Below are 14,289 nucleotides of genomic sequence, written 5' to 3'. Positions count from 1 at the left end.
GTTGTTGGTCATGCAAATATTTTTGTTGTTAAAATGTATTCAATTTGTACTGAATAGCATAAGTCACGATAAACCAAATGCAATTTGAACAACGTTTATAACTTCTCACCACAACAACGTAGAAACATCCAGTTAGGTGTATTTAGTAGAACTATCTGTCATTGATATGGAAACCAATTTTCATAACTGTAATCCATTTCAACATCATGCTATGATCAAAGGAGCCAGGCCTATAGTTTGCCAATTGTCGAACATCAATACAAGTTTTCGAATGACTGTACATTTAATTATGACCAATAATCGAACAATACAAACATGTCAGCCTGTAGAGAGTTTAACTACAATAATTAACCTTTTAGAGGGATCAAAGTCCAAACAAGGTACCTTGTAGAAAGTTCAACTGCACTGTATATACAATCATGTATCCAAGGAGTTATGTTTATTCACATAAAAAAAGATCAAACTTTTGTCTAGAGCTGGGAGATTATACCGATTATGGGATTAATCGTGATTGTCTTCCAACATCGTGATGTTGATATGTATTATAAATAATCATGATGTTGTGACATCACATGCAAATGTGTATTATCTAATTCAGAATGGTGGTGCATGCTGTTGTGGAAGAACGTGATCCAGAAAACAAGCCTACACTTCTGATACAGTTCATCATGTAAATAAATCTTACTAAGCAGTTTAAAGCTTACCTGTTAGAAACCACTGAATTCTAAGGATACTATTAATAATGTTATACTGTTTGTATTGAACTACGTATAACTACCTACGGCCTTAACATAAGCTGTACACGATTTCACCTTGTATTAAATAATTCATACAAAGTGGTGCATGCATGATGCTGATATAACATCGTGATAGTTATCATAATCGTGATATGTTGCATTCTACAATCGTGAAAGTAGAAAAATGTCACAATTGCTCAGCCCTACTTCTGTCACGGCTACAGGGTAAACCAAGTATGGGAATAGCAAAATTGGCAGATCATCACAGTAGTGCCTTTTGGTAGTTTGAATAGCAATAGGTTACAGCTACAAATTATAAAGCAGAGACCAAACAAGTGTAAAATTGCGTGATCGAGATACTCTAATAGAGCAGTCACCATGGGGTAAAATAAGTGCACAAAAAATGTAAAAAAAAAACTTAAAATATCAGAGTTCGAAACAAGGAACTCCATACCTAACACCCACATCCTTAACCACTGCTATTTTGGCTGCTCACTTCAGTTTATAAATGAAAATTCTAGTTTAGATCTGCTTATAAGTAAAGATTTGTAAGTTCATAGATCTACCAATAGAAATACTAGATTGCTCTAGAACATTCTAAGTATGTTCTATTGGAAATCCTCAAATAATGTGCACTTAATTAGAGTAATAGAATAATATTACCAAATATTGAAGTAAAGCATGCAGTACAATACATTTATAAGTCTGTCTTCAATAATCATCATTGTGTCGGTATAGAAAAGAAGAAATTTAACGTGAGTACAAACAAACCTCAAAGTCAGCCATAGGCTGGCTTTGGAGCCTTATAAGTGTAAAAGAAATGAAATCCACATAAAAAACTAAGCTGTGAAAAATGGTGCGGTCTTAAAAATCCTGGGTGAAAAAAGTTGTGAAATAAAAGGTGGTAATGAATGATGTTAATGCAAATAAATTTTAACAATGGCTATGTTTTATCCCAGGATTTTTAATGCTACGCCATTTTTGTTACAGCTTGGCTGTTTTTGTGTGGATAAAATTATCATAAATCGCATAATCTCTTTCCTAGAGGTTATCATGCAGCAAATTTGGTACATGAATTCATCTTTATATGCTCTTCATTAGTGCCAAAGATTGCGGCAATCCAGTTACACATTTGAATTTTATAGCAATTTTTGCAAAGTGTGCAAAAATACTCCGAAGCCTCAGTATCCCTCATTACAGCATAAGAAGAAAAAAACAAAGTAATTAAATCGAAACTTTGAATGTTCATATCTCGCAAATGGCTGTTTCGAACTAAATCAAAAGTGCTGTGTGGCTTACCCAACCTGGAAAACAGGTATAATACAAAAATAGTCTGCTTTGGAGAAGGGGCCATGGAACTATTCACACATGAAAAGGCTGTATTCTTTCTTCCTGTCAATATACTCATGGTGTGATGTGCCAGCTTTATTGGCCGCATGACACACTATTGTGTGTCTTGATACAAAATTACAGTAATTGTTTTTAAAATGCATAAATATTGGAGTTATCATCATACTAGAAATTCAGCTCTGATCTCTTCTTCCTTTCTGCAGTAAAGAGAAAAAAACAAATGAAAGAAGCTCCAAGGCCAGCCATAGATTGGCTTTGGAGTACAAGAGAATTTAATATAAATTTTGTTTGGACCAAATTGACTAAAACCGTTGTTACTAAAAATTTTTCAATTAACCTACCATCACAGCCATTTCTTGGCCACCACCTTGAATTCTTTCACCCTGGCTACTTTTTGGAGGCTGTACCCTTTTTCACAGCTTGGCTGTTTTTGTTTACATAACAATTTAATATCTGGAACTCAGGATAATTTTATGGTACATTTTCCTTGATACATAGCTTCTACATTTAACCTTACTACACCCTTAATTTTCATATGAATGTTATATTTGTTTCTGTTCTAAGGTACTAGTGAACAAACATGTTCATGATAAAAAAAATTAATATACTATGTCTTTATAAGCAAGTGATGATGTCACTATTTGAAAATATCCAGAAAGATTTTGTTCAGGATATCCATATAGTAAAAAATACTTTCTGTTTCAGCCCTAGTATGGATCATAATAAAAGTTCATAAATTAATAAATGTCAGCTGGATCTGTATTAGTAATTACAGTCATATAATTATTCTTGTGGTCTGTGTTTAGCATAAAATTTCACTTATTTTTTATGTACTGATTATTTCAAAGAATTACTGCGTGTTGCACTTCTAGACTCCTTAGTATAGTTGTGTACATTTCTAACACAACAATTTGATGCAATGTTGTGATTTTTTATCATTTTATTTTACAGTTTTACTCTTTTGGAAATGACAGTGGTGATGCTGTTTTACCCTATCCTTCTGTGGGTGAAGGAAGTTCACCATCCATAACATTGTCTGAAGATTTTGTGTTTTACAATCAAGTTGTCAGGACAACATATGTATGTTGATATCACCGACGCTATATGATAATTTGTGGTGGTTTATGACTAAAAAGTGGGAAATATAAATTAGAATTTTTAAGTTTTTAAGTCTAGGAAGAACTGTAGCAATAAAATGTAAGGGTGATCACATACACCTGCAGCCATACTGCATAATGCAAATTTATATACAGTGTAACAACAGCATTTGTATAACCATAGGGATCAAATATTTGACCACCATTGTTTCAGTAATTTTTATTGTTCCTTAATAAAACTAATAAAGTTCTAATTTGTACTTACACTTTGCAATGTCTGATAAGGTTTTTGCATATTAATTTATCATACAGTATGGTAGTACTGTACAGTACAGTATATTAGGATTCATGAAGGTTTTGGGTTTTTCTGTCCAAAATTATCACCCAAAAACCAGCTTCACAATACCATCCTGGTACCTTGGCAGCATTGGTTAGGTATAACCAAACCCAAAAGTGCCTTCGGTATAACCCGAAAATAATGCTTCCAAAACTAAAAAAAGAATTTATTCAATGGAATTTTGTACTGACTGACTAAATGCCTGCCTGGTGCAAGCATAACTCAATAACGGCTATGGCTATGGGCTTGATTTTTTTCACTGTTTGACTTTGCTTTGTCCTAAGATGTGCCTTTTATCACAGTGTATAAATGCATGCTTTATAGACTTATCTTTGTCCTCCTCTGTGTCCCATTTCTTTTCGCTGACAGCCTAAGGCGTCGAATCATTTTAGTAGCAAGATGGATGGTTTCTCGTTTGTAAATGTCCGTATTTTTCGTGGTGACTGCATTGATTGCAGAGGCATTTCTAATACTGTTCTTCATTTGTAGCTCTGTGTAACGGGCTGAAAGTAGGTGAAAGCAAAGTGTAATGGCCACTTACTTTCACTTTCAAGTCAGTACTTGATAGTTAGGGTGCACAATTTGTCTATATTTTTTGTAGTGACTGGATTAATTGCAGAGGTACTTCTCCTACTGTTCTTCATTTGTAGTACTGTGTAATGGGCTGAACATAGTTGAAAATGAAGAGAAATGGCCACTATCAAGAAAGTAATTGTTAGCTGGGCATGTGTTCAGACAAAAACATTAACTCTGGTGCTATTCTTTCTTTCTTTTTAATGTGATACTGTATGCATGGTTTCATACTGTAGTGCTCTTTTTAATGTGATACTGTATGCATGTGATACTGTATGCATGGTTACAAACCATGCATACAGTATGGTGAAACCATACTGTATGCATGGTTTCACCATCATAGCAATATTACAAAAGAAAAGTAAACAAACAAGTATAAGGAAAATTTAGGAATTTTAATCTTGATTAGGAATCATAGAAAAGGTAGGGAAACAAGGGAGGTTGCCTACACCTGCAGATATACTAGTAAACATTTAATCCCTAATTCAGTCATGGGTATCAAGACACACGGTAGTGTGTCGTGCGGCCCAAGTAGCCGGCGCGCCACACCGTGAGTATATTTACAGGAAGAAAGTAAACGCGATTTTCACACCTTTTTAGCTCCGTGATTCCTTATCCTATTAAAACCAAAGTTGCTACAGAAATGCCGGCGAGGTAGGGGAGTCTACATACCAAATTTGAAGAAAATCGCTCCAGCCATTTCCGAGATACGAGCGGCCAAAGTTTGGGTTTTTTTTCTTCGTTTTTTTCTTCTTCTACTTCTTTTCGCACACTTTGCAAAATCCGCAATAAAACACGTATGCGTGCTTGAATCGGGCTGAAATTTGGCACACTTAAAGGGCTCATTAAGGCGAATCTCTGTACCAACTTTGGTAAGAATCCGATAAACGTTCACGGAGTTATGACCGATTATTTGCGTAAAATAAGGTCGAAGGTCTGTCACGCCCACAGGATAAACCGCTTGAAGGAATGAGCTGAAAATTGCTATGTAGATGGAGTAACTAACGTAGGAGTGCCTTTTTGTGGTTTGAAAGGAATCCAGTTAAAGGCCATCGAGATATGACACAAAACCCAACCTATGTCACAATTACGCGATCGACTTTTATGAATAAAAAAACTATTAGTTTTCACGCCTACCAGCCAAACCGCTTAGAACAGTGAGCTGAAAATCGGTGTGTAGCTGGAATAATTATCATAGAAAGTCCTTGCAGTAGTACAGAAGAATCGGATTACAAACCACTGAGCTATGATTCCAAAGCCAACTACGTGTAGCATATGCGAGATCGAGATACTCTAATAGAACAGTCACCCTAATAAAGCATTCAGCTACGTTTATAACTTACTCCATTATAGAATTTCTTTGGCATTGCAAGTTATTCTGTAGGGAGTTCAGCTACAAACAGTTAATCGTATAGACAATTCAGCTACAAGCAAGTCATCCTGTAGAGAGTTCAGCTACAAATATGTTGCTGTAGAGATTCAGAACATTATAAGTCACACTGAAGAGAATTCAACTATAAACAAGTCACCTTGTAGAGAGTTCAGCTACAACAAGTCACTCTGTAGAGAATTCAGCTACAAACAAGTCACTGCGTAAAGGGTTCAGCTACAAAAAAAGCTACCTAGTAGAGAGTTCATCTAGATCAGCTACAAACAAGTTACTTTATGCAATGTTCAGCTACAAGTAAGTCACTCTGTAGAGAGTTCAGCTACAAACAAGTCACTCTGTAGTACAAACAAGTCACTGTGGAGAGAGAGTTCAGCAACCAATCAAAAAACCACCATGTAAAAGAGTTCAGCTATACAAACAAGATATAACTCTATAGAGAGATCAGGTAGAAACTTAATAGATCACACTGTAGAGAGTTCAGCTAGAAACAAGTCATCCAGACTGAGTAGAGAGATCAACTAGAAAACATCACCTTGTAGAGAGTTCAAATCACCCTGCAGATAGTTCAGCTACAAACAAATCACCCTATAGAGAGATCAGCTAGAAGAAGTCACCTTGTAAAGAGTTTACCTACAAAGAAACTACCATATAGAGAATTCAGCTATGAACAGATCATCCTGTCGAGAGTTCAGCTAGAAACAAGTCATCCTGTAGAGAGATTAGCTAGAAGAAGTTACCTTGTAGAGAGTTCAGCTACAAAGAAACAACCATGTAGAAAGTTCAACTGCAAACAAATCAAACTGTACAGAGTTCAGCTACAAACAAATCACCCTGTAGAGAGATCAGCTAGAAACAAGTCACCCTGTAGAGAAATCAACTAGAAGAAGTTACCTTGTAGAGAGTTCAGCTGCAAACAAACCATCATGTAGAGACTTCAGCTGCAAACAAATCAACCTGTAGAGAGTTCAGCTACGAAAGGATCACCCTGCAGAGAGTTCAGCTAGAAACAAGTCATCCTGTAGAGAGATCAGCTAGAAGAAGCTACCTTGTAGAGAGTTCAGCTACAAAGAAACCACCATGTAGAGAGTTCAGCTGCAAACAAATCGAATTGTAGAGAGTTTAGCTACCTACAAATCACCATGTAGAGAGTTCAGCTAGAAACAAGTTATCCTGTAAAGAGATAAGCTAGAAGAGGTTACCTTGTAGAGTGTTCAGTTATGAACAAACCATCATGTAGAAAGTTCAGCTGCAAACGAATCACCCTGCAGAGAGTTCAACTACGAGAAGATCACCCTGTAGAGAGTTCAGCTAGAAGAAGTCACCTTGTAGAGAATTCAGCTGCAAAGAAACCACCATGTAGATAGTTCAGCTGTAAACAAATCATCCTGTAGAGAGTTCAGCTACGAACAGATCACCCGGTAGACTTCAGCTAGAAACAAGTCACCCTGCAGAGAGATCAGCTAGAAACAAGTCATCCTGTAGAGAGACCAGCTAGAACAAGTCACTTTGTATGTAGAAAGTTCAGCTACAAAAAAAAACCACCCTGTAGAGAGGTCAGATACAAACAAATCTCCCATATAGAGATCAGCTAGAAGAAGTTACCTTGTAGAGAGTTCAGCTACAAAGAAACCATCATGTAGAGAGTTCAGCTACAAACAAATCACCCTCTAGAAAGATCAGCTAAAAGAAGTCACCCTGTATAGAGTTCAGTTACAAAGAAACCACCATGTAGAGAGTTCAGCTACAAACTAGTGACCTTGTAGAGACATCAGTTACCTTGTAGAGAGTTCAGCTACAAAGAAACCATCATGTAGAGAGTTCAGCTGCAAACAAATCACCTGTAGAGAGTTCAGCTACAAACAAATCTCCCTGTAGAAAGGTCAGCTAGAAGAAGTCACCTTGTAGAGAGTTCAGCTACAAAGAACCATCATGTAGAGAGTTCAGCTGCAAACAAATCACCTGTATAGAGTTCAGCTACAAACAAATCTCCCTGTAGAGAGATCAGCTAGAAGAAGTTTCCTTGTAGAGAGTTCAGCTACGAAGAAACCATCATGTAAAGAGTTCAGCTGCAAACAAATCACCTGTAGAGAGTTCAGCTACAAACAAATCTCCCTGTAGAAAGGTCAGCTAGAAGAAGTCACCTTGTAGAGAGTTCAGCTACAAAGAACCATCATGTAGAGAGTTCAGCTGCAAACAAATCACCTGTATAGAGTTTAGCTACAAACAAATCTCCCTGTAGAGAGATCAGCTAGAAGAAGTTTCCTTGTAGAGAGTTCAGCTACAAACAAATCACCCTGTAGAAGGATCAGCTAGAAGAAGTTACCTTGTGGAGAGTTCAGCTACAAAGAAACCATCATGTAGAGAGTTCAGCTGCAAACAAATCACCTGTATAGAGTTTAGCTACAAACAAATCTCCCTGTAGAGAGATCAGCTAGAAGAAGTTTCCTTGTAGAGAGTTCAGCTACAAACAAATCACCCTGTAGAAGGATCAGCTAGAAGAAGTTACCTTGTGGAGAGTTCAGCTACAAAGAAACCATCATGTAGAGAGTTCAGCTACAAACAAATCTCCCTGTAGAGAGATCAGCTAAAAGAATTTACCTTGTGGAGAGATCAGCTACAAAGAAACCATCATGTAGAGAGTTAAGGTGCAAACAAATTACCTGTAGAGAGTTCAGCTACAAACAAATCTCTCTGTAGAGAGATCAGCTAGAAGAAGTTACCTTGTAGAGAATTCAGCTACAAAGAAACCATCATGTAAAGAGTTCAGCCACAAACAAATCACCTGTGGAGAGTTCAGCTACAAACAAATCTCCCTGTAGAAAGGTCAGCTAGAAGAAGTCACCTTGTAGAGAGTTCAGCTACAAAGAACCATCATGTAGAGAGTTCAGCTGCAAACAAATCACCTGTATAGAGTTTAGCTACAAACAAATCTCCCTGTAGAGAGATCAGCTAGAAGAAGTTTCCTTGTAGAGAGTTCAGCTACAAACAAATCACCCTGTAGAAGGATCAGCTAGAAGAAGTTACCTTGTGGAGAGTTCAGCTACAAAGAAACCATCATGTAGAGAGTTCAGCTACAAACAAATCTCCCTGTAGAGAGATCAGCTAAAAGAATTTACCTTGTGGAGAGATCAGCTACAAAGAAACCATCATGTAGAGAGTTAAGGTGCAAACAAATTACCTGTAGAGAGTTCAGCTACAAACAAATCTCTCTGTAGAGAGATCAGCTAGAAGAAGTTACCTTGTAGAGAATTCAGCTACAAAGAAACCATCATGTAAAGAGTTCAGCCACAAACAAATCACCTGTGGAGAGTTCAGCTACTAACAAATCTCCCTGTAGAAAGGTCAGCTAGAAGAAGTCACCTTGTAGAGAGTTCAGCTACAAAGAACCATCATGTAGAGAGTTCAGCTGCAAACAAATCACCTGTATAGAGTTTAGCTACAAACAAATCTCCCTGTAGAGAGATCAGCTAGAAGAAGTTTCCTTGTAGAGAGTTCAGCTACAACAAATCACCCTGTAGAAAGATCAGCTAGAAGAAGTTACCTTGTGGAGAGTTCAGCTACAAAGAAACCATCATGTAGAGAGTTCAGCTGCAAACAAATCTCCCTGTAGAGAGATCAGCTAGAAGAAATTAATCTTGTAGAGAGTTCAGTTACAAAGAAACCACCATGTAGAGAGTTCAGCTGCAAAGAAATCACCCTGTAGAAAATTCAGCCACAAATAAATTGCCCTGTAGAGAGATCAGCTAGAAGAAGTTACTTGTATATTGTTCAGCTACAAACAATTCACCCTATAGAGAGAGCAGCAAGAAGAAGTCACTTTGTAGAGTGTTCAGTTACAAAGAAACCACCATGGAGAGTTCTGTAATAAATATATGTATTATATATATAATTTGTACATTTACTGATAAAATCAGAAATATTTAAAGTACATCTGCTTCATCTTTTCTTCTTCCTGTGGAAAAGAAAAAAAGACAGGTTAAAAAAGTCCCAAAGCCGGCCTATGGCTGGATAGGCCGGCTTTGGGGTATACAAATACAAAAAGAAGTGAAATCTAATCCAAAACAGCCAGCTGTAAAAAAAGTGTGCGGCCCTCAAAAAGGCTATGATGAAAAAAGATGTGAAATCCAAGGTGGCGGCCAAGAAATGGCTGTGATGGTAGGTTAATGGTAAAAATTTTAATAACGGCAATTTAGATGAATTTTTTGCCAAGACCAAGCGGCACAAAAATTCACCTGAATTGTTGTTATTAAAATTTTTACCATTAACCTACCATCACAGCCATTTCTTGGCCGCCACCTTGGATTTCACATCTTTTTTCATCATAGCCTTTTTGAGGGCCGCACACTTTTTTTACAGCTGGCTGTTTTGGATTAGATAGACTTAAGTAGGGATTAAATGTTCACTAGTATATCTGCAGGTGTAGGCGACCTCCCTTGTTTCCCAACTTTTTTTCTATGATCTCTAATTGAACTTAAAATTCCTAATTTTTCTTTATACTTGTAATCAATAAAGAATAGATTGGCACCAGAATATTAGGCCATAGATCAATTGGCAAATGTGTAGCTCAAATTATTACATGCTTGCAATTGAAACAGCAGATTTAGCTGTGCTCAGCTAAAATTAACCTATATGTTGTAGAGTTTTACATATGGAAAATAATACCTGAAGCATGTTTTTAGTTACTGTGCACTGTTGACTTCAATTGTAAGAAATGTAGTGTAACAATTATGAGCAGTTCCATTCTAGTATTACTTTTAAGAACAAAAAAAAACTTTTGATACTTTAACCCAAGGAAATGGGACACAGTGAAAGACAAGGGTATGTGCATAATGTAATAACTGTACATCTTTCACGTGTGTGTGTACAAAAAATGCATTTATTGTATCTTTTGCAGTATATGAAAGAGCATGTATTAATTCAAAGCTATATGTAACATTGAAAATTGCTAGCAGTTCATATGCAAGTTTTAAGGCATATTGGTTAGTCAATTGTTTCTGATTGATAACTTTGGTGGGAAAGAACAAACCTCCACAATCTGCTATATATAATTTGGTATTATTGTACATTATACACGTGCATGTGGTCACAGGTCAATGATAATGGAGTTATCAGTTTTGGAAGTCGTTATAATGTTCGTACTCCTCTATCATTTCCTCTGAGTGGGAGTAATAAGATTATTGCACCATACTGGGCTGATGTTGACACCAGAGGAACTGGAGATATTTACTATCGTCAGACTACTGATCCTAGTCTCCTTGCTAGAGCAACTAGTGAAATAAGAGCAGCTTTTCCTATGTCTTTTAATAATACAATCTCTAACTTGTTAATAGCCACATGGGACAGAGTTGGTTATTATAATAATGGCACTGATAAGGTAATTGTGTAGTGTGCAGGAGCAGATTCAGGGATTAACAAGAGCCTGTGTCTTCCTAAATGTGACGTACAGTAGATATATGTATTCTAAACTTCTGAGATGTACTGTAGGGATGTGTGGTGCACTTGCTCCTTGTGTACCTCTGGCTCTGCTCCTGGTACATATGTTTAACTTTTGCTGTATGTCTTTATAAAAATCTTTTTTATCAACACCTTCATATTTTAGTGCTAGTATTAAGATGTACTACCACAAGAAAATTATACACTCATACAAATACAGTAGATTAATGTGTACTAACTGTATGGATGCAGTAATAATACTAGCATAGTTTTGGAAGGCCAAAATTGAGTAGATCATTCAAAATTGGAGCATCATTGATGAATGGTTTAATACAATCAACTGACATACAGTTGAGACAAAACTGGTGGCATAGTTTTTGGAAGAACAGGCATTTTTAATGAGTTAATTTTGAGCACTGTTCAAATGCATAATGCTTAAGTATACAGTGTAATACAGGTATTACTAGCACTAACCTGTTACGATTACAGGAATCAAGACACACAATAGTGTATAATGCAGCTAAGTACAGCTGGTGCAGGCATGCAACAGACAAGTGTGTACTTTACAGAAACCAAGAAACCACCATTTCCACATATCAGTAGCTCAGTAAATAAATCATTTTTGCTTTAAAAAAAGGAATGGTTAATGGAGTGGGTAATAGACATTTTTTTCTTGTTGTTAGCTATACATTAGTTTTTGCTGTAGTACTTGTTTTTGCTATATTCATTGTTTGTTTTGTGCATAAAAGATAATATTATCTAATCAAAAACACCCAAGCTGTAAAAAAAGGTACGGCCCTTAAAAAGGCCATGGTGAAAAAAGATGTGAAGTCCAAGGTGGCAGCTAAGAAGTGACTGTGATGGTAAGTTAATAGTAAAAAAAATATCGACAATTCAGGTGAATTTGGTGCCAAGACCATGTGGCACAAAATTCGCCTGAATGGTCGTTATTAAAATGTTTACCATTAACATACCATCACATCCATTTCTTGGCCGCTACCTTGGATTTCACATATTTTTTCACCATGACATTTTTAAGGGCCACACCTTTTTTTACAGCTTGGATGTTTTTGATTAGATATCACTTTTCTTTTTGTATTTGTATACACCAAAGCTGTCTTATTGCCAGCTTTGGGATTATTTTAATCTGTGTTTTTTTTCTTTACTACAGAGAAAGAAGAAAGACATACAAGCAGACTTTTCTATAGTATATTAACTACTGTATTTTATTTTATTTTATCAGTAATTATACAAAATTTGTAATTGTTACATGCCATTTCTTTTTACAGGGCAGCTGATCTCCACTGGGTGACTTGAAATGTAGCTGAACTCTCTACATGTGACATAAAATGTAGCTGAACTCTCTACGGGATGATTTGTTTGTAGCTGAACTCTTTACATGGTGACTTTTTTTAGCTGGTTTCTCTACAGGTTGACTCGTTTAAGCTTAACTCTCTACAGGGTGATTTGTATGTAGCTGAACTCTCTATAGGGTAAACTGATTCTAGCTGATCTCTCTACGGCTTGACTAGTTTGTAGCTGAATTCTGTACAGGGTAATTTGTAGCTGAACTCTCTACAGGGTAACTTGTTTACAGCTGATCTCTTTTCTCAGGGTGACATGTTTCTAGCTAATCTCTCAACAGGGTGACTTGTTTCTAACTAATCTCTCCACAGGGTAACTTTTTGTAGCTGATCTCTCTACAGTGTGATTTGTTTCTACCCTGTAGCTGATCTCTCTACAGGGTGATATGTTTCTTAACTGAGTGCTGTACAGGGTGATTTACTGATCAGTCTACTGAGAGATTTGTTTGTAGCTAAACTCTCCGCAGGGTGACTTGAAATGTAGTTGGAATCTGTGGAGGGTGATTTTATCAAGCTGATCTCTACACAAGGTGCCTTGTTTCCAGCTGATTTTTCTACAGAGTGATTTTTTTCTAGCTGATCTCTCTACAGCAAGATTTGTTTCTAGCTGATCTTTCTATAGGGTAACAGTTTCAAGCTGATCTCTCTACAGGGTGACTTGTTTGTAGCTGAAATCTCTACTGTTTGACTTGCTTCTAGATGACTCTCTGGATGATAAGTTGTTTTTACAGAATATAGCTGAACTCTATACGGGGTGGCTTGTTTGTAGCTGAACTCTCTACAGGTGACTTGTTTGTACTGCAGCTGAGAATTCTCTACTGAATGACTGCTGAATTCTCAACTGGGTGACCTATTTGTAGCTGAACTATCTACAGGTGACTTGTTTGTAGCTGAATTCTCTACTGTATAGGTGGCGCAACTATTTACTAGATAACTTGTTTGTAGCTGAACTCTCTACAGGTGACTTTTTGTAGCTGGGCCCCCTACTGGAGGACTTGTTTGTAGTTCAACTCTCTATACAGGAAACTTGTTTGTAGCTGAACTCTCTAGAAGAGGATTTGTTTTTAGCTTAATACCATACAGGGTGACTTATTTGTAGCTGAATCTCTACAGTGTGAAGTTTTGTAGCTCAACTCTTTACTGTACGACTTGTTTGTAGCTGAACTCTCTACAGGTAACTTGTTTGTAACTGAATTCTCTAATGGGTGACTGGCTTGTAGCTGAATTCTCTACAGGATGGCCTGTTTGCAACTGAACTTGTGTTTGTTTGCAGCTGAACTCTCTACAGGTAACTTCTGTGTAGCTGAATTCTCTACTGGATGACTTTCTTGTAGCCGAACTCTCTAAAGGATTGCTTGTTTGCAGTTGAACTCTCCACAGGGTGATTGTTTATAGCTGAACACTCTACCGGTAACTCATTCTTAGCTGGATTCTCTACCATTCTACAGGGTGGTTTATTTGTAGCTAAACTCTGCATAGGCTGACTTGTTCGTAGCAGAATGCTGTACAAGGTGATTAATTTTGTTTGTAGCTGAACTCTCCACAGGGTGATTTGCTTGTACATGTAGTTGAGCTCTCTTCTAGGTGATTTGTTTGTTGCTGAAATCTCTAATGGGTAACTACGTATCTTGTAGCTGAACTTCATAGTGTGAATTGTTTGTAGCTGAACTCCCTACAGGGTGATTTGTTTGTAGCTGAACTCTCTACTGGTGAATTGTTTATAGCTGAATTTTCTTACGTATAAATACAGTAGCTTGTAACTGAACTTTGCAGGGTGAATTATTTGTTGCTGAACAGGTGATTTGTTTGTAGCTGAACACTCCACATGGTGATTTGTTTGTAAGCAAACTCTCTACTGGGTGACCTGTTTGCAGGTGAACTCTCAACTGGGTGAGCTGAAATATTTACAGGTGACTTGTTTCTAGCTGAATTCTCTACCAAGTGACTTGTTTCTAGCTGAATTCTGTACCAAGTGACTAGCTTGTAGCTGAACTCACTATTTTGTAGC

The 14,289-nt window shown here is 36.9% G+C and overlaps 1 protein-coding gene across 3 annotated transcripts in view; it reads left to right on the top strand.

Annotated features, from left to right (window-relative positions):
• The window catches only part of LOC136265857 (uncharacterized), a 425,715-nt gene that overhangs the window by 327,916 nt on the left and 83,510 nt on the right, over positions 1–14,289 (top strand). For all 3 annotated transcript variants that reach the window (XM_066060794.1, XM_066060798.1, XM_066060806.1), the window contains exons 69-70: positions 3,039–3,167; positions 10,574–10,858. In XM_066060794.1, the coding sequence (XP_065916866.1) occupies positions 3,039–3,167; positions 10,574–10,858 (414 nt within the window). The remainder of the gene's footprint in view (positions 1–3,038; positions 3,168–10,573; positions 10,859–14,289) is intronic.

This window comes from Dysidea avara, chromosome 1 (assembly GCF_963678975.1).
Source record: "Dysidea avara chromosome 1, odDysAvar1.4, whole genome shotgun sequence".
In the NCBI taxonomy this organism is placed as follows: Eukaryota; Metazoa; Porifera; class Demospongiae; order Dictyoceratida; family Dysideidae; genus Dysidea; species Dysidea avara.
This window is presented reverse-complemented; position numbering and strand designations above follow the sequence as displayed.